Source organism: Cyclopterus lumpus, chromosome 21, assembly GCF_009769545.1.
Source record: "Cyclopterus lumpus isolate fCycLum1 chromosome 21, fCycLum1.pri, whole genome shotgun sequence".
NCBI lineage: Eukaryota > Metazoa > Chordata > Actinopteri > Perciformes > Cyclopteridae > Cyclopterus > Cyclopterus lumpus.
Window position 1 is genome coordinate 122,501 of NC_046986.1, and position 24,117 is coordinate 146,617.

Below are 24,117 nucleotides of genomic sequence, written 5' to 3' on the forward strand. Positions count from 1 at the left end.
TAAAAGTTTTAATCATATCTTTTTATGTTTTAATCATAGAATTTTAAACTATTTTGTTATAGCCTTAGTTTGAAGTTTTAAACAGATTATTTGTTGGCCTTTTTAAAGTTTTAATCGTAGATTTTAATATACATTTTAATGGCCTTAGTTTTTAAATCATTCATTTTATGTTAGCTTTTTTATTACTGGTGATGAATAAAAAAACGTACAGATAAGACACTGTATAAAACCAGACTTCATAATGAGCAATAATTAGAACGATACAACTATAAAACAAAAGCCAGACTGACTAAATGTTCTTTTTAAGTTTGTTTTTAAAATATGAATATTTTCATTACTGTAGAACTATTATTGTTATTTCTGAATGACGCGACCTCACCGGTGTGCAGGAGGTGTTTTACCTTGAGGGAAGTCGGCCTCCAGGTCCAGCTCGGGCTCGTACTTCTCCTCCTCTTCCTCCTCCTGCTGCTGCTGCTGCTTCTCTTCCTCGTTCCCTTTCTCCTGCTTCTCCTCCTCCTTTGGCATCTCTTCCTCCTCCCCTTCCTCCTGCTTCTTCTCCTTTTTCTCTGACGTTTCTTCCTCCTGCTTCTCCTCTTCCTCGGCGGCCTGCCTCTCCTCTTCCTTGGCGGCCTGCTTCTCCTCTTCCTCGGCGGCCTGCTTCTCCTCTTCCTCGGCGGCCTGCTTCTCCTCTTCCTCGGCGGCCTGCTTCTCCTCTTCCTCGGCGGCCTGCTTTTCCTCTTCCTCAGAGCTGCAGCTGGAGACCTCCTCCACTCTGCACTCCGTCTTTACCGTCACCAGCTTCACATCTAAAACACACAGATCACAATTAATTTAGCGTCAAAGTGGAAGCGGTACACTGTTGATGTAAATTTGGGCAAAAGGTTTTTTCACGCTTTAATTAGGGTCCTAGTGACGACTTTATTTTTCAAAGACTTCTTCTTCTCCATCTCCTAAACGCTGGGTCCGATTCTTGCAAAACTTTCTGTGGTGCATTATTGGTTCAATGTCATACAAAGTTATCAAAAGCTTGGTGATATATTATTGTGTTTAGAAGATATGCACCAATGAACTTCTAAGGAGACCAACCAGCTGGCTAAAATTCAAGCATGTCTTAAAGACATGAAAACATGGATGACCTGCAACTGAAGTTATTTTACTGGCCCTGAACACCTCAGAGATCAATTATCTGGTGATGTGGTTTCTGTAGATGGCATTGCCCTGGCATCCAACACCACTGTAAAGAATCTCTAGTTATCTTTGACCGAGACTTGTCCTTTAACTCCACGTTAAGCAAATCTCAAGGATTGCATTTTTTCATCTACGTAACATTTAAAAAATCAGGCACATCTTGTCTCAAAAAGATGCAGAAAAGCTGGTTCACACGTTTGTTACTTCCAGACTAGATTACTGCAACTCCTTATTATCAGGCTGCTCTAATAAGTCTCTTAAATCCCTCCAGTTGATCCAGAATGCTGCAGCTCGTGTACTCACAAAAACTAAGAAAAGAGATCACATGACTCCTGTATTAGCTGCTCTGCACTGGCTCCCTGTAAAATCAAGAATCACATTTAAAATTCTTCTCCTCACCTACAAAGCCTTGATTGGTGATGCACCATCATATCTTAAGGAGCTTGTAGTACCATATTGCCCCACTAGAGAGCTGCTCACTAAATGCGGGGCTACTTGTGGTTCCTAGAGTCCTAAAAAGTAGGATGGGAGCCAGAGCCTTCAGTTATCAAGCTCCTCTTTTATGGAACCAGCTTCCACTTTCAGTCCTGGAGGCAGACACAGTCACCTCATTTAAGAATAGACTTAAGACTTTCCTCTTTAATAGTGCTTATAGTTAGGGCTGAATCAGGTTTGCCCTGGTCCAGCCCCTTGATATGCTGCTATAGGCTTATAGGCTGCTGGGGGATGTTTTAGGATACACTGAGCACCTATCTCCTCTTCTCTCTCTCCTTATGGATGAATTTACATCTCTCCATTGCACCTTATTAACTCTGCTTCCTCCCCGGAGTCGTTGTGACTTCACGTCTCATAGGGTCCATTGGACCTGGAGGTGTCTGATGCTGGTGAGCCGGCCTCCCATTGGCCCTGCTGATGCCCCGCCCCCCCTCCTCTCTACCTCCTTCTGTTTCATGGATTGTGGAGGGCCATCCATACATTGTCATATTCATTGAATGTTTATGTAACTCTGTTCATCTGGTCACATGACATCTATTGCTTCTGTCCATCCGGGGAGAGGGATCCTCCTCTGTTGCTCTCCTGAAGGTTTCCCTTTTTTACCCTGAAAGGGTTTTTTCTATTTCTTGGAAGATTTTCCTGATCAGATGTGAGGTCAAAGGTCAGGGATGTCGTATGTGTACAGATTGTAAAGCCCTCTGAGGGGAATTTGTGATATTGAGCTATATAAAATAAACTGAATTGAATTAAGGGGTGTGGCTTAATATGTAAAGACACAACTTCCAGATCACTTGGCCTATCCTCACCAGATTAGCTATTATACTATAATAATTTAAGCAGCCCCAGCGCTACGTTTGACCTACATGTATGAAACTTGGTAGGCATATGTAACACAAACTGAAAATGAAAGCTGCGAGTAGCGATGACCGGGTCCTCGCTCATTCGTGCCAGTCGGGACGCCGACCCGCTCGCCGAGAACGCAGGCCCACCGGTCAGATGTTTTACCGTTTGTCACATAACGCTGATTTTCTTTCGCCAGTAGGCTTGTTTTTTAAACCAAAATTTGACGTCTATATCATAGGTCTACTTTCACCAAGCCTGACAAGCTTGCCAAATTTTGTAACTTTTGGGATCCGGCAAGTACCCCCAATATGTGCCCAATGTTCTAAAATAAAAAGCGGAATAATATTAATAATAATACCCCTAGCAATTTCAATAGGGTCAGTCACTTGGACCCTAATAAAGTCTCTTGGTACCATGCCTAAACCAGTGATTCTTAACCAACTGGGCCGCGAGCGCCACCTAGAGGGACGCAAAAAGGAATGCAATTTGCACCCGCGGGCCACAAATTCAGTTGTTTAATGCTGCGTTGAGAAGCTCCGCCCCCTGGTTGCTGCTGCTCTAGTCGCTCTGGAAGTGGAAGGTATCGAGACGGAGTCGGTGAAAGTCACCGAGCTCTGTGAGCCTAGGGATGATGTTATGAACCCAGACACCAGGGCGTTAGATGTTACGACGTTTATGGGATGTCCACAGCAAGTTTAAAGCAGAACTAGTGGTTATTTCGTCCGTGGTGGATGGCGGAAATGATGTTTCCACGGAGTAAAGCCATCGAGATAAGCCACGCCCCCTCTTAGGTGCGAATGAACGCAGCATAACAAGCTCCAATAAGCAGAAGAAGACTGACTTGTCTTGTTTACATACAGATAATAAATACATGTCTTTGGGATCACATTGTTAAACAATAGAAGCATTTAAAATCTGTCATTGTGACTGTTATTGTTCATTTGTCACAATTCGAAGACCAACTGCTGGTTCTGTGATGCCAAAATATAAATATGAAGCATTAGTCATATCAATTAATTTGAAGATTATGAGGCTATTTTCATTTCCACTTTATTTCAAATGTATATATATACAGTTTATTTAATTAGAACATTATTTTGAATGTATTTATTTTATTACTACATATTATTTATTTATCAAATTTCCATTTTCGCAGTTTATTTCTGTAGTAAAATTATTAGTTATTTTTGTGTTCAGCCTAACTTGAGCCTTTAAATTTATTATTGAATTAACTTTATTTGTTCCTTGAATTGTTAGGTTTACATACGGATAATAAATAAATGTCCTTGTGATGATCACTGTATCAGGTTTTTGCTTGTTAAACTGTAAGTGGATTTTATTTAGTTATAGAATACAAGCAGTGTTAATATTTGAACGGGCCCCCGAGGTCAAAAAGGTTAAGAACCAAGTCGGTCATTTTGATTTGTGTGTGATTTTTCTGTTAATTTCCTCATGCCTTAAGTCTCCTCCCTGGTAAATCATCGGATAGACTTCAAATTTGGTTAGTACAACCTAAAAACCTTAGTAATTAAAACTTTCGTGAAAGGCTGTTGCCGTGGCGACGCATTCTTTGCCATAAAGACAAAGTTGTTTTTGGTGGCTAGAATTGCTCAAAACACATCCAAACTTCACACACACATTAACTGTCCTAATGTAGTTGTGTGATATGATTTTAATCCTTCAAAATGGCAATTCGGCTCGATAGCGCCCCCTACAAAATGGCAACAAACCGTGGACAAATTTCTACAAAGCAGCTCTCGCAGTAGGTTTGACATAGAAATACAACATTTGGGAGGCTCATGTAACACATTTTAAGTTACAAATAACTCTCTTGGGACCATGCTCTAAACTGTAGTAAAAGTCAACCATTTTGAATTTGGTGTGATTTTTCCATTAATTTTTGTGTATTTCATGCCACTATATGTTACAGAACTCCTGATGAAGGGAATTTATCAGATCCACTTCAAATGTATTATGTTGATGCATGTTGTCTTGTGCCATACGGTGGATACAGCAAGTGATGGACTGTTTGCAAAGTATAATTTCCAGCATCGCTCCATACAGGGAAAAACAGCTAACTCACAGACGCTTACTCCGACGGTCGCAGACATTCTCGGCTGCGTGAGCCGTCGTCCAGCCAGCACCCCGACGTGGAGGTTTCATTTTGATGCAAAGATGTGTACACTATTAGGAATGTAGCGCGACGTGGAAGGAAAAGCCGTTTATCATCGTGATGAATAACTGTGGTGGCAATAAGACGTGCAGCTCTCTAACTTAAAGACTCCCAAGTTGACTCGTGTGTATTTTGACTTTTACTGATGGGAACCGCTTCAGTCCGAGTATGAAAACATAGTTTGCAGCCAACATTCACAAGAAAATATGCATCGAGATCATCTGGCGTCTCACTGCAGACCCTCATACCTGGCTTCTGGTCCTCCGCGATCATCTCAGCCAGGGAGAGCAGGTCGGCCTCCACAGGGTCGGAGGGCACATCGTTCTTCAGCTCCTTGATGGTCTGGAGGATCCGCTCCGCCCCCTGCAGGGTGGTGGGCAGGAACACGGGGACCGGAATCTGGGCGGGACACGGAGCTTTGGTGTTTGCCATTTCTTTAGCAGTCCTGGCATTAACTATACAGGCTGTTATAAAACAAGTCTCCTCCTCGGAGCAAGAATTATCTTACCGGAACAGGCAGAGAGACCAGACTGGGAGTGATCTGAGCGTACATATTCATGGGCATGGGGATGAAGACAGGCACGGGTATGGGTACAGGAATATACTCCCTCTTCACACCATCGTCTACATCTGTGGACACAGATATGACGAAACCGGAACATTTTATATATATATATATATGTATATATAAAAATAAAAAACGCAAATCAGTGTGCATTAATGGGTCATGACGTGATGGTTTTGAAGAGCGAGCGGATGCAAACAACTGTTGTCGAGCTCAAGTGAAGCTTCCTCGCTATTGAAACTCATGCAAACTAAATAATTCAGCGTGTGAACATATAGAAAACCCCCATAATTCATTGTTTGTATGATGCATGCTTTACCTGTCTGCAGGAGTTTGCTCTGCATGTGAGGCTTGCAGTACGTGGCCTTGGTCAGCGTCAGCGGCTTGCAGAGCACGGCCTTGTTCTTGACGTCCCTCATCAAACCCCCGGCGGCGTACGCCACCGTGCCCTGGCTCACCAGCTGCAGCGTGGCAGAGACCAGAGGGACGGCGTTAAACGGTTTCCTCCACAATAAAAGCTCCGGAACTATGATAAAAACTCTATTGACATTACTGTTTTATAGACACCGGCAGTCTTAAAAATGAAATTGTTCAGTGGATATTACACTTTTCTTTATGCTTTTTAATACTTCTTTCTTTACGGGGACAATAAAGTAGTGAATATGATACACAATATTACAGTTAATTAATAGTGGAGCTTGGTTTAAGGTGTTTTGTTGGTTACACTCGTTGTCTTCTATATTCTTCACGGTACATTTGGACTACAAACAGAAACGCATTCGATATCAAAATCTTACATATTTGATCCGTTTATAGAGATCAAAGAAACTGAGAGCTTTTCTAAATTCTTACTTACCCCGAGTTTGGCCCCTTGCATTTCATACCCTGTAAAAGAGGAATCCTCATTTATTATTAGCCATTAGTCCGGATCATTTTCTAGTTTTATTAATTAAATAGTTGGGTCAATCAAACGGCAGAAAATCCCACTTTCTCAAAATATAATAATGTATAAAGATATGCATATTAATATTATATAAATCAGAGAAAAGCAGGAAATCTCCATATTTTTGCATGAACAAACAACAACTTGAAAGGTGAATTGACAGACACACAGTACCCAGGGTGGAGTTCTCGGGGCCCTTCTGCGTGACCATGATGGGCTCGTTCTGCTGGCAGTAGAACTTCAGCAGACACTCCTGGTCACAGAAGTGCTTCATCTCCGCTCTCCACATCACCGACTCTGTCAGGTTCCCCTGAACCTTGCAGCAGTCGCACCTCAGCGCCTAGAGGCCAATGAGAGGAACGTTTTCACAACAGCAACATTGAACACCTGTGTTGTTTCAGCGGAGGAGGGCGAGCGGACCTTGAAGTACCAGTCGTTGAACTTCTTGGCGCAGGCCTCGCTGCAGAAGTCCCGCGTCATGCCGCCGAGCTGCCGGGTCAGACCTCTCTTACACAGCTGGTTGCAGTGGTTGCAGCTGACGCACTTCAGACCCAAGCGCCTAATGAAGTCCTGCTTGAATAACAGCTTACAGCCTGGTAGGAGAAAACAAAATAGATCAGGAATAAAATAGAAATGGCTCAACTGGACGTGAGAAAGCTGAGTTCTAGAGATCAATACCTTCACTGCAGAAAGGCCTCTTGACTCCGGAGAACTTGACCATCTCGTGCAGCGTCTTCTCCTCCTGGCAGTACTCGCAGAACGTCACGATGCAGTGCAGCTTCTTGTAGTCCTCGCAGCACGTCTTGCTGCAGAACTGGTACACTTTGTCCTGAAGACGGACACATTTGGATCACTGCACTTTTATTTTTTATTTAACCTTTATTTAGCCAGGCCAAACAGATTAAGAACACATTCTTATTTTCAACTGTGGCCTGACAAGAGGCGAAAACCTCTTGAGGGAAAGGAGAGGGAAATAAATAAATAAATAAATAACAGGGTTAAAAAGTGCCACGGAGTGGAGAAAGCAACATGCTAACAGCCTGAGAAACAGCTGCATTCTTCTTCAGCAAGCCCGTGATCTTGGCTTTAAAGGCCGACTTGCAGACGTAGGAGTGAAGTTGTTTTTCTGTAGTTCATTCCAGGTTGTAGCTGCGGCAACATTAAACGAAGACAAACCAAGTGCAGAGAAACTCTTATAGGGACATCCAACAAAATACGGTTATCAGAGCGAGTGTTGTAAGGGGATGAGATGTGCAGCAGCTGACACCGGTAGGGTGGAGATAAACCAAGGAGAGTTGTATAGATTAACAGCAACCAGTGAATTTAAAGGCCAGTTTAGTGATGAATATAGAGTGCAGTGGTGTGTTCTGAAGGGAGCATTTGAGTTGTAGAGAACATCGAGCTTTTGTAGCGAACCCTTGCACTGAACTCGTTCTGGGGTTTAAATCATAATGAAGACACACAGGCTCTTCAGGGTCCACTTTTTTAATTCGAAGCTGCTATTGAGGTTTTAATTAATATGTTATAAAAACATGTTTTTTTTATTCAATACATTTTGGACCGAGGTAGCGGCGCTCGTTGTTCTGTACGTGTGTGTTCTTTAATAATTAATATCCTCAACAAGATTGTGTATTTATAAAAGGGACTGAAGAGATGAACACAGGACGGCCTCACCTCCCACTCAAGAGTCTCGGGCTTCAGGCTGAACGCTCCTCGGCAATAGTTACACTTCAGCTGGACGGCGGTGGCGTTGGCTGTCGTGGAGAGCGCCGTCTGTCCGTTGGTGGTCGTTTGAAGAGCAGCGTTCTGTAAAAAAAGAAAAAGAAACACCAGAGTAAATTAAAAACGTGTGATGACGAGCAGCTGGCGTGTCCAACGGGCTCCCATAATGCACCTGGCTGTACTTAGAGGCAGCTAACCGAGCTAATTTACACTCCACTCGCTAAATATTTCTACGCACACAAGCTCTTCTCGTAAACAATGACAAAGTCTTTTCTTGTCAATACGTCAATTTATAACAGCGGCACGGTGCTCAAACTAGAATCTGGTTTAGATCAGAACTGTGAACTTGGGTTTAATGCTTGTGAATGTCCTCCAGCGTGCACACTTCATTTCCACAGTAAAGTGTTTTAGAAACGTAAAAAGAGTCCCCACCTGGAACTTGGCAACACACGGTGAGCTGCAGAAGTTCAGGATGTTTCCCTCTGGCAGCGTGGCCTGGTACTGCGGTAACGAGTTCCTCTTACAGAAGTGACACGACGGCTCCGTGTCTGAAATACATTTTAGGCTGAATTTACCACAATAAATGCTCCGTCATGTTTCTGCTGAACATTTGGGAGCTGTGGAGAACTTTCTAAAGAAGGTGCTATTGTGGTCGAAAGAATGAGGTAAAATGTTAATAGTGAAAAGGTACATTTTGGTTGAGAAATATAAAAAGGATAAAATCCCATTTGAATTGTGTGTTTCTGAAGAGGAACCACTATGAATGACTTAAAGTCTAACATGTAGTATTGTAATGCACAGTGTGACTCACTGATGAAGGAGGTGGACGCCAGCTTGCCCTTGTTCATGCAGGTGACGGCGCAGTACGAGCCCATGGTGCCGGCCGCACCCAGGCTGTGCAGAACCTCGCCGGTCTTGATCAGCGTTTTGCAAGTCAGGCAGGTCGCCAGTTTACTGTGAGCCTGAGAGGAGATGACACATCACACACACCTCAGAGCGTCATTTATCGAAGTTATTAATGTCAAAGACTAAAACACATTTAGAATATTTAAGTTTAAAACGCTCTGAACCCCAAAAACCAAAATGAAGATTTTATTTGTTATAGTCTGATACGTTTATCACGACTTTAAACTTAGTCAGGTTTTCATCTTTGACGGTCCTTGAACGCATCATGTGTGACAAACTGTTCCTCAGAAATAAAACAGCCAAAACGAAGCTTAAAAGTGACATTTCACCAAAAACTTATTTAAAATCTGCATTAATCAGATTCTGTAAAAAACATTAAATTCTGAGCTCTTCAGTGAAACTATGAAGCCGTGATTGATTAATGTAAAACCAACAGTCATGTGACAATAAATCAGAATCTTTGACTGAACTTCACGCTGCTGAACACAAAGAGGAGCGGAGAGGCTGTAAAAATGTTCAATATAGATATGTTGTTTTCTAACATTGGTAACACAGAATTCAACTTGCACTTATTAATTTTTGTATGATTTATGGCTTGATGACTTATTCTGCAACGGGTTATAATGCCAATGGCATATTCTGCTGCTGCAGCTTCACAATAAAAGCATTTAACTGGTGAAACACAAGCTGAAATGTATTATCAAGTATTCAAAAGAGCTTTCAGCTGGCCGCCATCCTTCATCAGAACTGGTCTATGAAACAAGACAACGTCATTTTGGTCATTCTTTGACAGCAGATCAGATTGAAATATGTCAAGGAGTAATGGAGGAGGGGAAGAACGAAGGAGGAAGAAAAAAGGAAAGAAGAAACCATAAAGCTACAAAACCGAAGCCCGACACTTAAAATGTAATGAAGATACGTCGCTCCGTGCTGCAGAGCTTGAAGAGAACGTTTTAATTCAGACCTTTGTGGAGTAAACCGTGACGACATCTCACATGAGCAGCATCCCATAATCGGTGTGTTTGTTTTGTGATTCCATTGCTGATTCTAGTCTTTGTCCTCCTTTTACTACAAGAGTGAAAATAAACTTTATTACTGGATAAAAAACATCTTCAGCTCAGGCTGGAGACCTGGACCCATTTCTAGATACCGGAGGTTTTCTTTTGGTGCACTGTAAATAATGAACTTATTTTAATAACGAGCATTTATAATTCGTCTTCGGGAACTGGAATATATATATATATATAAATTTAGATGCTCAAATGGAGGCAGAACACATCTGTCCACCAGCCTCAGATCCTCCAAACACTTCCATTATTTAACCGAGCGAGTTTGTACATGAAGGTTTTATAGCGCAGGAGGCGGCTGTACCAGAGACCGTGTACATTGTGACCGTTGTTTTGGAAAGCCTTGAGTCGCCATCTTGGATTACAGCCATCGCTATGTTTATATATTTCTGCAACCAGTGAACACAACTGTTTCTACCGCATTTACATTTCCAATTGCTGTGAGGAGGAGGAGGAGGAGGAGGAGGAGGGTTCGCCACGGCGTAATGAATAATAACAGCAACTTGGGGTCCTTTAAATGATACGGTTGGAATGAACTTAAGGAATCGACCACACGGGCTCCTGTCGGCGTGTCTTAGGCCCACAGTACCTGCTTGTACTCCCTGATGCAGTTCTGGCAGCAGAAGCGTTTCTGTTGGCCGTCCACCAGCAGGAAGTGGTTGGCCGAGGCTCGGCTGGGCAGGTAGTCGCCACACTGCTCGCAGCAGTTCATGATCAAGCCGTTGGCCCGGCGGTAAACGTTGAAACACGTGTCGCTGCAGATCTTATGGGTCACGGTCTTAAAGCTAACCTCGTGGCGGATCTGTAGACGGAGAGAGAAACGCAGCAAGAACTTCATTCAGTTCTCTTTTTAATAACCTTATTATGCATCACTTTGATGGCTTTTAAATGCGTTTGTACGAGTTTTACTGCAGCAGATGGAGCAAAGGTGCTATTTGGACTTCAGTGACTATCATATTGTGAATAGCTTTACCTTTCTGATGCTGGACTTATTGAGCGCTCTTCAAAGCCAAATAGTGATTTGAGGTCTCAGAACTTATGAAGTTACTTTGGTGAATCCAAACCAACAACACACTAACTCATGGAGGCAGCAGGAGACCAGCAGCTCCTGAGAGGTTAAACACTGGTTTATGAAGGAGTCTGGTGTGTTTGAGGAGATCAGAGAAAACAGCTTCTTCAGAAAGGTCAAGAGGTGATGATATTCTAAATATAGAGTAAGATTCTTTTAGGAGTCTAAACACTTTGCTCCATCTACTGTGGCGAAGAACCTCATACAAACTACAAAGCATCACAACTTTAATATTAGAGTTCAAGCTTGGTAGAACCAAACAGAGGCTTCTACTTCAGTGTGTTTGGCTCACTCAGGAACATCAATCACTGGGGGACACATCTGCCAGTTCCACCCCAAATGAACAAGAAGCCACGACTGCAACTAAAAACCTAAATTATTAAAATCTCAATCTCTAAGAAATGACATGCTGCTTTTGTATGCAAATGAAATTAAGGAGGAAGACCGAAATAATGCAAAAGATTTGAAGATGTCACAAGTAGTGCAGCAGAACAACCACACGGATAATAATACTGAACATGTGAGCCGACTGAACGCTTTCTGCATCGAGGACGACCAACTAACGCACGCGACGTGGCGAGGGAGCTGTCAACGGTGAAGTGGAAAAATAAAATAAAAATGGACAACAGAGAAGACAAGAAAGGAGAGAGCAGTGATGGCAGAGGAGGAAGAGGAGAATATTGAATCAAAGTAAAGGAGGAAGATGATAAAAGGGAGACAGATGGAATGAAATGGAGGCAAGAGATCGTTCGTTCACTTTCTGAATTGAAAAGCATGCTTTCTATAAACAATTGGCAAAACTAGACATCTGTTAAAACAAAACAGTCATTATCGTCAGATTTTCATTTTACGACGTCATTGAAAATATCAGTGTTGATTAAAATGTATTTCATCAAAAACATTTTAAAATCTCGCTCAAAAAAACCTTTTGCTTATATAAATTTAAAAGCAGTTAAAAAAAACATAAAATTCTGCGTGACTCAACACAACCAGGAAGCCATGAAGGACAGTCATGTGACTGCAGGTCGCTTTATTTATTTAACACAATGTTGTGTGTGTATATATATATATATATATATATATTCCATTGTTTTCCAATATGGTTTAAATATAACAAAGAAATTATACAATTTTTTTTAATGATTTATGGCCATAATAACTGTCATTTTGCACAAAACTACTCATCTACTTTCTCCATGATGTGTTGTTTCCATCGGGCTGCAGAACGTTTATATCGCAGTAAAAATCGAAACTGCTCAAGGATTCAGAGACAAGAGGATGTAAATAAATAAACAAACATCCAAGAAAGGATGTAAATAATGGAGACGGTGAAACCCGCCGCGTGTCTCGCTAACCGATCCGAACAGCTGCTGCTCGCCTTACCGTTGAACCCCCTGACTGACAGGTACACGGACAAAGAGGGAGGAGTCTATCGGGCGGACTGACCTCTGTGAGCTTGCCGCAGACGGTGCATTTGGTCTTCAGCCCCGATTTGGGCGGGTTCTGCTTGTTCTCGTAGGCGCCGAGGCAGCCGGTGCTGCAGAACTCCTGGAAGGACTCACTGGAGTCCACCTGGGCCACGATGGTGCCCTTCATGTTCGTGATGTCCCTGGAAAAAAAAGACGCGTTCAAATCTACGTTAACAAAATGTGGTCAAAAAAACAACATCCGTCCTTATATTAATTAATAATACATTTTATAGGTACTCAAATAGGAGGGAACCGATGTGTTTGTCACTCATTGGGACAATAACACAAATAAAGAAGTCCAGTATTGACGTCAGCCGCTAAACGGGTTGCTGTCGGGTTCTTTCATAATGTTGAAGGACACCTAGAATAACAATCTGAGCTTTAACAAAAAATGCATTCATTTATTTGGATTGGAAATACATTGAAGGTGGGGAGTTACATTGCAGCTGTTATAGCTGCTGGTGTCTGCAGCGTTCTTCTTCAATACTGGACCCATTTGAGTTCAGTGTTATGGCCGTCGCCATCTTGTTTTGTTCTCAACCAGTGAACAGGAAGTGACCACATCTGGACTGAGGAGGCGGGACGTAGAGACACGTCTCTGGTGTCGAGCTGTCAATCACCTTGTAGCCCCGCCCCTAAAGCGTCCCCTGCTTTATGGTCTGTTTGACTCTAAATGACCATAATTTACTAAATGAACATCATTCTGTATTGAAGAAGACTTGAAACTAGAGATTGAGACCAAAAACTAATGTTTACAATGTTTACTGAGGGAATACATCAAGAGAAGTAGAGTCATTTATATAGACTTCTATACAACCAGAGGAGTCGCCCCCTGGTGGTCAGGAGAGAGAATGCAGCTTTAACACATGAAGCATAGACTTCTATACAACCAGAGGAGTCGCCCCCTGGTGGTCAGGAGAGAGAATGCAGCTTTAAGACATGAAGCATAGACTTCTATACAACCAGAGGAGTCGCCCCCTGGTGGTCAGTAGAGAGAATACAGCTTTAACACATGAAGCATAGACTTCTATACAACCAGAGGAGTCGCCCCCTGGTGGTCAGGAGAGAGAATGCAGCTTTAACACATGAAGCATTGACTTCTATACAACCAGAGGAGTCGCCCCCTGGTGGTCAGGAGAGAGAATGCAGCTTTAAGACATGAAGCATAGACTTCTATACAACCAGAGGAGTCGCCCCCTGGTGGTCAGGAGAGAGAATGCAGCTTTAACACATGAAGCATAGACTTCTATACAACCAGAGGAGTCGCCCCCTGGTGGTCAGGAGAGAGAATGCAGCTTTAACACATGAAGCATAGACTTCTATACAACCAGAGGAGTCGCCCCCTGGTGGTCAGGAGAGAGAATGCAGCTTTAACACATGAAGCATAGACTTCTATACAACCAGAGGAGTCGCCCCCTGGTGGTCAGGAGAGAGAATGCAGCTTTAAGACATGAAGCATAGACTTCTATACAACCAGAGGAGTCGCCCCCTGGTGGTCAGGAGAGAGAATGCAGCTTCAACACATGAAGCATAGACTTCTATACAACCAGAGGAGTCGCCCCCTGGTGGTCAGGAGAGAGAATGCAGCTTTAACACATGAAGCATAGACTTCTATACAACCAGAGGAGTCGCCCCCTGGTGGTCAGGAGAGAGAATGCAGCTTTAACACATGAAGCATAGACTTCTATACAACCAGAGGAGTCGCCCCCTGGTGGTCAGGAGAGAGAATGCAGCTTTAACACATGAAGCATAGATTGTTATTCTATTGTTCATATACTTTCCATTGTTTTTCTTCTGTTGTAATCTTTAATTAAATAGGGTCCAGGTTGAAAAACACAGAAGTTACCGATTAAATATTGTGATTAGAAAGATACGAGTTCAAAGTCAATAATTAATAGAGAAAGACAACCAACACACAATTAAAAACCACAACAACACTTCTTTTCCCTGAATCGAACCGTACGTATTCCAGATGACTGACTCACTTCTTGCACATGGTGCAGCTCTTCTTGGGGGCGGGTTTGTGTGAGAAGGCGGAGAGGCAGGTGGTGGAGCAGAACAGGTGGGTGGAGCCTTTGCGCTGGTAGGCCGTCTGGCCTTTCTTCAGAGGCTTCTTACAGTTGGCACAGGTCACCTGGGAGGAAAACCAACATCACGATGACTGGACCTGCTGCCAAGAACAGGCTTTTTGCACACCTTCCTTTAAAACGGCAGTTGGCTTTCAATTAATTGAACAAACACAATCAATTAAAAAAAGAAAAGATTGTGAGAGAAATAAAAGGAGACGACTAAATGTTCTATTGCACAAACTGCCGCTATGTAAATAAAAAAAAGAAAAAGCAGCAGAATCCTCGTGCACCACTTAAATTCATATGCATTGACAGACTCACTCCTAATCATGTGGGTGGCAATATCATTGATCAGTTATTGGATGCTTATTGGATAACTAAACTCCTTGGCGTCACTTAAGTTAATTCGATTTTATTGTTTTTTATTCACAACTTGTGCCTGTGTGTTTAACCTACATTGTTTCTTGGTACTTGTAATGTATTAACATGTATTTTGGGTAGTATCTTTTACTTATATTAATGAATTATTCTACAATTCTTGTATCTCTACAAGATTGTAATATATATATATATATATATATATATATATATATATATATATATATATATATATATATATATACACACACACATATATATATATATACACACATACACACACACACACACACAGTAGAGATACCACAATTGTAGAATAAAAATAAAGAAAAGAAAAGTCCAAAGGTTTCATGAATAATTGAACCTCTGACTCTATAAAGTTTTAAAATAAAAATGAAACGTGTTGGTGGATCACCTTGACGGTCCTGGGCTGTGGCTGCGAGCCCGAGGAGGAAGTAGACGAGGAAGACGGGCCTGGAGGTTTGGGGAGGGAGGAGGCCGGCGACGGAGAGTCCACCCCCGTCTGCTTCTGGTTGCGGGGGACTGAAGCCGACTGGGAGATCCACGAGTCTGGAGGGAAAGAAAGAGTCAGACATCTTGGTGTTTTTGAGAATGTAAATTAATACTGACATTTACATTTCTAGGACAAATATTGATGAAGGATCATCAATACCGGAGGATCAATTAAGAAGTAAGCAACGACTCTCTTGGTGCCGTTATTTAACACTTTGTGTCATATCTTATATATCACAAGTATGTGGACAACCCTGAGCACAAAGCACGTTGTACTGGTCCTGAACCAGTGTAGTCCTGGTCCTCTATGGACCTCAGTGTAGTCCTGGTCCTCTATATGACCCCAGTGTAGTCCTGGTCCTCTATGGACCTCAGTGTAGTCCTGGTCCTCTATAGACCTCAGTGTAGTCCTGGTCCTCTATATGACCCCAGTGTAGTCCTGGTCCTCTATATGACCCCAGTGTAGTCCTGGTCCTCTATAGACCTCAGTGTAGTCCTGGTCCTCTATATGACCTCAGTGCAGTCCTGGTCCTCTATAGACCTCAGTGTAGTCCTGGTCCTCTATAGACCTCAGTGTAGTCCTGGTCCTCTATAGACCTCAGTGTAGTCCTGGTCCTCTATAGACCTCAGTGTAGTCCTGGTCCTCTATAGACCTCAGTGTGGTCCTGGTCCTCTATGGACCTCAGTGTAGTCCTGGTCCTCTATAGACCTCAGTGTAGTCCTGGTCCTCTATAGACCTCAGTGTGGTCCTGGTCCTCTATGGACCTCAGTGTAGTCCTGGTCCTCTATAGACCTCAGTGTGGTCCTGGTCCTCTATGGACCTCAGTGTAGTCCTGGTCCTCTATAGACCTCAGTGTAGTCCTGGTCCTCTATAGACCTCAGTGTGGTCCTGGTCCTCTATGGACCTCAGTGTAGTCCTGGTCCTCTATAGACCTCAGTGTGGTCATGGTCCTCTATGGACCTCAGTGTAGTCCTGGTCCTCTATATGACCTCAGTGTAGTCCTGGTCCTCTATATGACCCCAGTGTAGTCCTGGTCCTCTATATGACCTCAGTGTGGTCCTGGTCCTCTATAGACCTCAGTGTAGTCCTGGTGCTCTATAGACTTCAGTGTAGTCCTGGTCCTCTATATGACCCCAGTGTAGTCCTGGTCCTCTATAGACCTCCATCAGTAAACAGACCACCAGAGAGAAGATGGTCTGCTTCTACAGAGTTCTTCTTAAAGCTCCTTATCGGAGCCTCCGGGTCGGATTCTGGTGAAACCAGATGACATCATGCAGGTTCACCAGAACCTCCTTCAGCTCAGACTCCAACAGAGACCAGTCCACCGTGGACAGACCCAGATCCGGCTTCACCTGCAACCTCGGACCTGTAGTCGGAGCCCCCCCCCTCCCAATTGAATGCATAGCGCCTGCACCAGTTCCTACTCAGTAAGAGGAGGCGCAGTGCGATGAAGAGCTCATCTGTGAGTATAAATAGTTAACGGCCAGTGAAAGCCCGTCAGCACCAAACCATCCGACCTAAATAACAGGTGCACTTGTTGCCTCTCGGGGTTTCTGTGCAGCAGGACGTTGAGAACAGATTCATCCGTTTATTTGAATAAAGAGCAGCGCCGCAGTGAGCAGCACCACCTAGTGGTGTGTTGGCAGAAACATCTCCGGCTCCGTCACAGTGTCCTTAACGCCAGTGAGCGTGTGAGCGCTCAGGATCACAAGGTGTCTGATGGCCCTGAATGCACCTCCATACATCTGCAGCGCTGCAGATGTATGGAGTTGGTCCTGGTCTTCGGAAACGCCCGGAAGCCCGGCTCCTTCTCTAAATCCAGATCGAAGACCTTTCTGTTTGCTGCTGCCTTTAATTCAACCAGGTTCAAGGGTTTACATCAATGTGTGCATTTCATGACTATTTTATTTCTTCAACTGCAACTTTTATTCTATTCTTCTTTAGCTTTTTAATGTTTAACTTAATGTTCTTAATCTTCTTTTGCATTATGTTTTGATGCTTTTATTTGAAGCACTTAGAATTGCCTTGTTACATTACATTATTATTATTACATTACATTACATTACATGTCATTTAGCTGACGCTTTTATCCAAAGCGACTTACAATAAGCATTAAACCATGAGTCCAAACTCAGAACAACAAGAATCAAGAAAGTACAATTTCTTCAATAAAGTTAAACTACAAAGTGCTATCAGTAAGAGACATTTAAGTGCTACTAAAGTGCTAAACAACAAAGTGCTATCGGTAAGAGACATTTAAGTGCTGCTAAAGTGTTAAACAACAAAGTGCTATCAGTAAGGGACATTTAAGTGCTACTAAAGTGTTAAACTACAGAGTGCTATCAGTAAGAGACATTTAAGTGCTACTAAAGTGCTACTACCCTATTCAAGGTGTAGTCACTAAGATGTGTTTTTAGTCTGTAGAGACTTCCTGTCCTGATGTCAATGGGGAGCTCGTTCCACCAATGAGGAGCCAGCACAGCAAACAGTCGGGAATTTGTTGAGTGTTTAGCTCGAAGTGAAGGAGCTACAAGCTGATTGGTGGAGGTTAGACCATGTCCTGGATGTGAGGTTAGACCATGTCCTGGGTGTGAGGTTAGACCATGTCCTGGATGTGAGGTTAGACCATGTCCTGGATGTGAGGTTAGACCATGTCCTGGATGTGAGGTTAGACCATGTCCTGGGTGTGAGGTTAGACCATGTCCTGGGTGTGAGGTTAGACCATGTCCTGGGTGTGAGGTTAGACCATGTCCTGGTGTGAGGTTAGACCATGTCCTGGGTGTGAGGTTAGACCATGTCCTGGGTGTGAGGTTAGACCATGTCCTGGGTGTGAGGTTAGACCATGTCCTGGGTGTGAGGTTAGACCATGTCCTGGGTGTGAGGTTAGACCATGTCCTGGTGTGAGGTTAGACCATGTCCTGGTGTGAGGTTAGACCATGTCCTGGGTGTGAGGTTAGACCATGTCCTGGGTGTGAGGTTAGACCATGTCCTGGGTGTGAGGTTAGACCATGTCCTGGATGTGAGGTTAGACCATGTCCTGGATGTGAGGTTAGACCATGTCCTGGGTGTGAGGTTAGACCATGTCCTGGGTGTGAGGTTAGACCATGTCCTGGGTGTGAGGTTAGACCATGTCCTGGGTGTGAGGTTAGACCATGTCCATGTTAGACCATGTCCATGTTAGACCATCCAGGAGAGACGATGTCTTTTCTATCCCACGTAAATAGTTAACTGTCAATGACGGAGAAGCTCAATCATTTTAGTGCAGGAGTGAAAGATAAAGATGAAACATCTGCTCCATTGTTTACTAAAGTTAGAGCCGCCCTCCACTCTGAGTTAGCACCAGCAGCCTCACTTCAAGATGATGAGGGGGGGCAACTTCCTCAGAGCCAAAGACACCCCCTGCTGATGGGAAAGCTCCCCAAGTCAAACAAACAAACAAACAAACAAACAAACAGGACCATGTGCTCTTCATGTTCCTGCGTACAAACCTGCTCTGTTGTGCGTCCCCGTGTCTCCGTTCTGCACCAGCTGGCCCGCCGGGCCAGAGCCCCTCCCGGGGTTGAAGGAGGCGGGCGGTCGACCAGGCGGGGTGTCGGGGATCAGGCTGAACGCGCTACCGATCTGGAGGCCGTTTTCCTCCACATGGCCGTCACCTTCCTAGACAACAACAACAACCCCGAACACGTCAATATGCTTCCGAAGGGGTGGAGCCCTGGTATGGCCTCATTTCAAGAGAAAACTTCAAAAAACTAATCCAAACGTTATTATTTTATTTGCAGGAAACACGCAATTAATCAGTCTTTTTTATTATTAGCTCTCTATTAACCGTTTTATATTGCTGGGGAAACAACTGTATTTAATCAAGTTCTTTACAAGATAACATTGAACACGTTATAATTGAGTCAGTATTTAATATCGTAGATAGGCAAATTTATACCACTTTTAGACACAGACACTAATTTTTCTTCTGTAAATAAGAATGTGTTCTTAATGACTCGCCTGGTTAAATGAAATAAAATAAATGTGCATCTAAAAAAATTAATTTAAATATTAATTTAAATTAAATCTACGTAATATATAACATAAGAAAACCAACCAAAGGTTAAAAGTAAACGATTCTCACCAGCAACATTCTGCCCTGCAGTGACGTCACCGAGGTAATCACCAGCGCCATGTCTTCCTTGTCGTCCACCGGACGCGGCGGCGAACCGGCGGAGCCTCCTACCCGACCGCCGGAGCCCAGCGTGGTGACGCTGGCGATCCTGATCTCCGATTCCGGCTCGGTGCTGCTGAGCGCACCCGGCGAGCACGACCCGCAGGACGAGGCGTCTCGCTGCTCGGCGCCGCCGACATCCTCTTCGTCGTCGATGATGATGGGCTCCGCTTCTGCAGCGGGAGGTTTGGCGGGCACCGCCGGGGACGGGCTGGAAGACGCGGGGGATCCCGGGCTCATTACCACCGTGGACATGTCCTCAGTCTCGGCCGGCTCAAGGCAGTCTGGGGTGGCGGCAGAAGGCTGGGGGTCCTCCTCCCCTACGAGGACCACATCATCGTCATCTTCCTCCTTCATGGCTTTGTCCCCTTCTTCCTCCTCCTCTTCTTCTTCCATGGAAACTGCCTCACCAACCTCCTCTGAGGGGGGTGCAGCCGCTTGCTCGGGGGAGGGAGTGGCATCCATGGACTCCACCCGCTCCCCTGCTGCCTCTTCTGCCACGGCAGGGATTGGTTGTGGCTCCCCGTCCATCGCTAAAGCAACCACCTGGCGGGGCAAGAACAAGAGTTAGGACGCCGGGCGCTTCACCTAATTATCGCCTGGCAGCTGCACAGGTGACGCAGGTATCCCCCAGAGGCCCATCCCCCCACCACATAGACCCTCACACCTGGTGAAGACTCATTGTCATTGTGTCAACACGGGCTGGTTCAACCAAAATATGAACTCTTGCCAAACAAATAGTTTGGGTTATATTTGCTACACAGTACACCAGCGGGTAAAAACTGATCTAAAGGTTGTAGAAACTCCATCATAATCTATTATTACCCGTCACTTTAATACATTTATTATAATAAGTCAAAGGATAAAGATTCATTTTAAAAAGGTGGCGTCTATTTGCCTCGAACAGACGACTTCTCATGACTGTTTACCACTAGATTTGTTTGTTTGTTGTCTTCAAAAGTCTGCTGCTGGAATTCATCCTAAAACCTGGAAAAGAGTCTTGAAGTCAGTGGGTTTTTGAGCGCCGACATCTTTTTTGTTGTTGCAATCAGTGAACAGGAAGTGACCGCATCTGGACTGAGAACTAATGTAGAGACACTGTGTACGTCTCTGGTGGAGACCCGTCAATCATCTTGTAGCCCCGCCCTAAAGCATCCCCTGCTTTATGGTCTGTTTGACTCTACATTACATTACATTATATTACATCACATTACATCACATGTCATTTAGCTGACGCTTTTATCCAAATCGACTTACAATAAGTGCATTAAACCATGAATCCAAACTCAGAACAACAAGAATCAAGCAAGTACAATTTCTTCAATAACGTTAAACTACAGAGTACTATCCGTAAGTGCCATTTTAAGTGCTACTAAAGTGCCAAACTACAAAGTGCTATCGGTAAGGGACATTTAAGTGCTGCTAAAGTGTTAAACTACAAAGTGCTATCGGTAAGAGACATTTAAGTGCTGCTAAAGTGTTGTGCTGCTAAAGTGTTAAACTACAAAGTGCTATCAGTAAGAGACATTTAAGTGCCGCTAAAGTGTTAAACTACAAAGTGCTATCAGTAAGAGACATTTAAGTGCCGCTAAAGTGTTAAACTACAACGTGCTATCAGTAAGAGACATTTAAGTGCCGCTAAAGTGTTAAACTACAAAGTGTTATCAGTAAGAGACATTTAAGTGCCGCTAAAGTGTTAAACTACAAAGTGCTATCAGTAAGAGACATTTAAGTGCTGCTAAAGTGTTAAACTACAAAGTGCTATCAGTAAGAGACATTTAAGTGCCGCTAAAGTGTTAAACTACAAAGTGCTATCAGTAAGAGACATTTAAGTGCTACTAAAGTGCTACTACGGCTCTACCTTCCCTATTCAAGGTATAGTCACTAAGAAGTGTTTTTAGTTTGCGACGGAAGATGTAGAGACTTCCTGCTGTCCTGCATACACAGTGGTATGAAAAAGTTTGGGCACCCCTGATCATTTTCAAGATTTTCCTTTAAGTAACATCGGTTGTTCGGAACAGCGATTTCAATTAAATGTATCATATAGCAGACAAACACAGTGATATTTAAGAAGTGAAATTAAGTTTATAGGATTTACAGAAAGTGTGCAATAATTACTTAAACAAAAGTAGGCAGGTGCATACATTTGGGCACCCTTGTTGTTTTATTGATTTGAATACCTTTAGCACTAATTATTGGAACACCACATTTGTTTGGTAAGCTCATTGACCCATGACCTACATACACAGGTGGAGCCAATCATGAGAAAGGGTATTTAAGGTGGCCAGTTGCAAGTTGTTCTCCTCTTTGCATCTTCTCTGAAGACTGGCAACATGGGAGAGGAAATGGAAGACCACAGGCACAGTTCTAGTTAAGGCCCGTAGTGGCAGGCCAAGAACAATCTCAGGTAAGCAGAGGCGAAGGATGGTGAGAACAGTCCAACTCAACCCACAGACCGGCTCCAAAGACCTACAACATGATCTTGCTGCAGATGGTGTCACTGGGCATCGTTCAACTATTCAGTGCACTTTGCACAAGGAGATGCTGTATGGGAGAGGAATGCGGCAGAAGCCTTTTCTGCGCCCATGCCACAAAAAGAGTCGCTTGAGGTATGCTAAAGCACATTTGGACAAGCCAGCTTCATTTTGGAATAAGGTGCTGTGGACTGATGAAACCAAAATGGAGTTATTTGGACATAACAAGGGGCGGTATGCATGGCGGAAGAAGAACACAACACTTGCTGCCCACAGTTACATGTGGTGGTGGTTCCATCATGCTGTGGGGCTGTGTGGCCAGTGCAGGTACTGGCAATCTTGTTAAAGTTGAAGGTCGCATGGATTCTAGTCAGTATGAGCAGATTCTTGTGAACAATGTTCAAGAATCAGTGACAAAGTTGAAGTTGAGCCGGGGCTGGATACTTCAACAAGACAAGGACCCTAAACACCGCTCAAATTCTACCAAAGCATTCCTGCAGAGGAACTAGTACAACGTTCTGGAATGGACATCTCAGTCCCCAGACCTGACTATCATTGAAAGTCTGTGGTCTGTTTTAAAGCGGGCTGTCCATGAAAACCATCCAACCGGACTGAACTGGAGATGTTTTGTGAAGAAGAATGGTCAAAAATACCTTCAACCAGAATCCAGACCCTCATTGGAAGCTATAGGAAGCGTTTAGAGGCTGTTATTTCTGCAAAAGGAGGATCTACTAAATATTGATGTCATTGTTCTGTTGGGGTGCCCAAATTTATGCACCTGCATACTTTCTGTTTAAGTAATTATTGAACACTTTCTGTAAATCCTATAAACTTAATTTCACTTCTTAAATATCACTGTTTGTCTGCTATATGATATATTTAATTGAAATCGCTGTTCCGAACAACCAATGATACATAAAGCAAAATCTTGAAAATGATCAGGGGTGCCCAAACTTTTTCACACACACACACATATATACACACACACACACACACACACACACACACACACACACACACACACACACACACACACACACACACACACACACACACACACACACACACACACACACACACACACACACACACACACACACACACACACACACACACACACACACACACACACACACACACACACACACACACACACACACACACACACACACACACACACACACACACACACACACACACACACACACACACACACACACACACACACACACAGTGCGGGGGGGCCTCGCGTGGCAATTATTATAATTTTTTTTTTTTAATCCAACACTAGCCAGCGCACTCGGCCGTATTGCGGCTAAGTGTCGGCTGACTCGGCCCAAATATGAGCCACCTTTGGCACATTTCACTGTTGCCATGTCTGGCCCAGGTGTAGCTGTTACGGACATGGGCAGATTCTGTCTGAGACATGGCAACCGGTTTATCGGCTGCCGAATCTGGGCCGAATAATGTAATAAATAAATAATATTACATTACGTAATAACATTAAGATATCCCTCAAAGTTGTCTCTCTCATATAAAGCTACACAATAAAAAAAAGTATTTTAAACTGGCTTTATAAGTTTTAAATAATAGTTGTAAAGGCAATCGTAACAGGCAACCACTAGAGTCTCCTGCTACGCGGACTGGTGTTATTGTTGGGCCGCGGTGCATTCTGGGAGAACTACGAGGAAAGTTCTCTTGAGGAAAAATGAAACGCACATTTAAAAGTGGTGCCCAAAAGCGGCATTCAAAACAGGACATTTCTGAATTAAATGCCAAACTTCCCAACATTAGAAGTCTTTTTCGACCAGCTGGTGAAGGATGCACTCATCTGCCAGAAGAGACGGGTATTGTACTGTTTGCTATAGCTAACATTAGCACGTAGCTAACGTTATACTTTGACAGCTGTACTGCTCTGTCGATGTGTTGTGCTTGAAAATACATTAACCTTATTAAACCTATGCTCTCACTACACCCCCTGCGCCCATTATCGGACACGGGGAAAAACACCATATTTATATGTAGGCAT

The 24,117-nt window shown here is 43.6% G+C and overlaps 1 protein-coding gene across 1 annotated transcript in view; it reads right to left on the reverse strand.

Annotated features, from left to right (window-relative positions):
- Positions 1-24,117, reverse strand: part of zmym2 (zinc finger, MYM-type 2) — a 35,137-nt gene that overhangs the window by 9,516 nt on the left and 1,504 nt on the right. Inside the window, exons 2-19 of the mRNA XM_034561202.1 lie at positions 19,525-20,160; positions 18,890-19,058; positions 15,303-15,457; positions 14,426-14,574; positions 12,418-12,580; positions 10,492-10,704; positions 8,741-8,891; positions 8,362-8,477; positions 7,882-8,013; positions 6,886-7,036; positions 6,628-6,800; positions 6,382-6,547; positions 6,121-6,149; positions 5,584-5,725; positions 5,208-5,329; positions 4,948-5,098; positions 607-806; positions 402-471 (exon numbers count right to left, since the gene is read on the reverse strand). Coding sequence (XP_034417093.1) covers positions 402-471; positions 607-806; positions 4,948-5,098; positions 5,208-5,329; positions 5,584-5,725; positions 6,121-6,149; positions 6,382-6,547; positions 6,628-6,800; positions 6,886-7,036; positions 7,882-8,013; positions 8,362-8,477; positions 8,741-8,891; positions 10,492-10,704; positions 12,418-12,580; positions 14,426-14,574; positions 15,303-15,457; positions 18,890-19,058; positions 19,525-20,160 — 3,088 coding nt within the window. The remainder of the gene's footprint in view (positions 1-401; positions 472-606; positions 807-4,947; positions 5,099-5,207; positions 5,330-5,583; positions 5,726-6,120; positions 6,150-6,381; positions 6,548-6,627; positions 6,801-6,885; positions 7,037-7,881; positions 8,014-8,361; positions 8,478-8,740; positions 8,892-10,491; positions 10,705-12,417; positions 12,581-14,425; positions 14,575-15,302; positions 15,458-18,889; positions 19,059-19,524; positions 20,161-24,117) is intronic.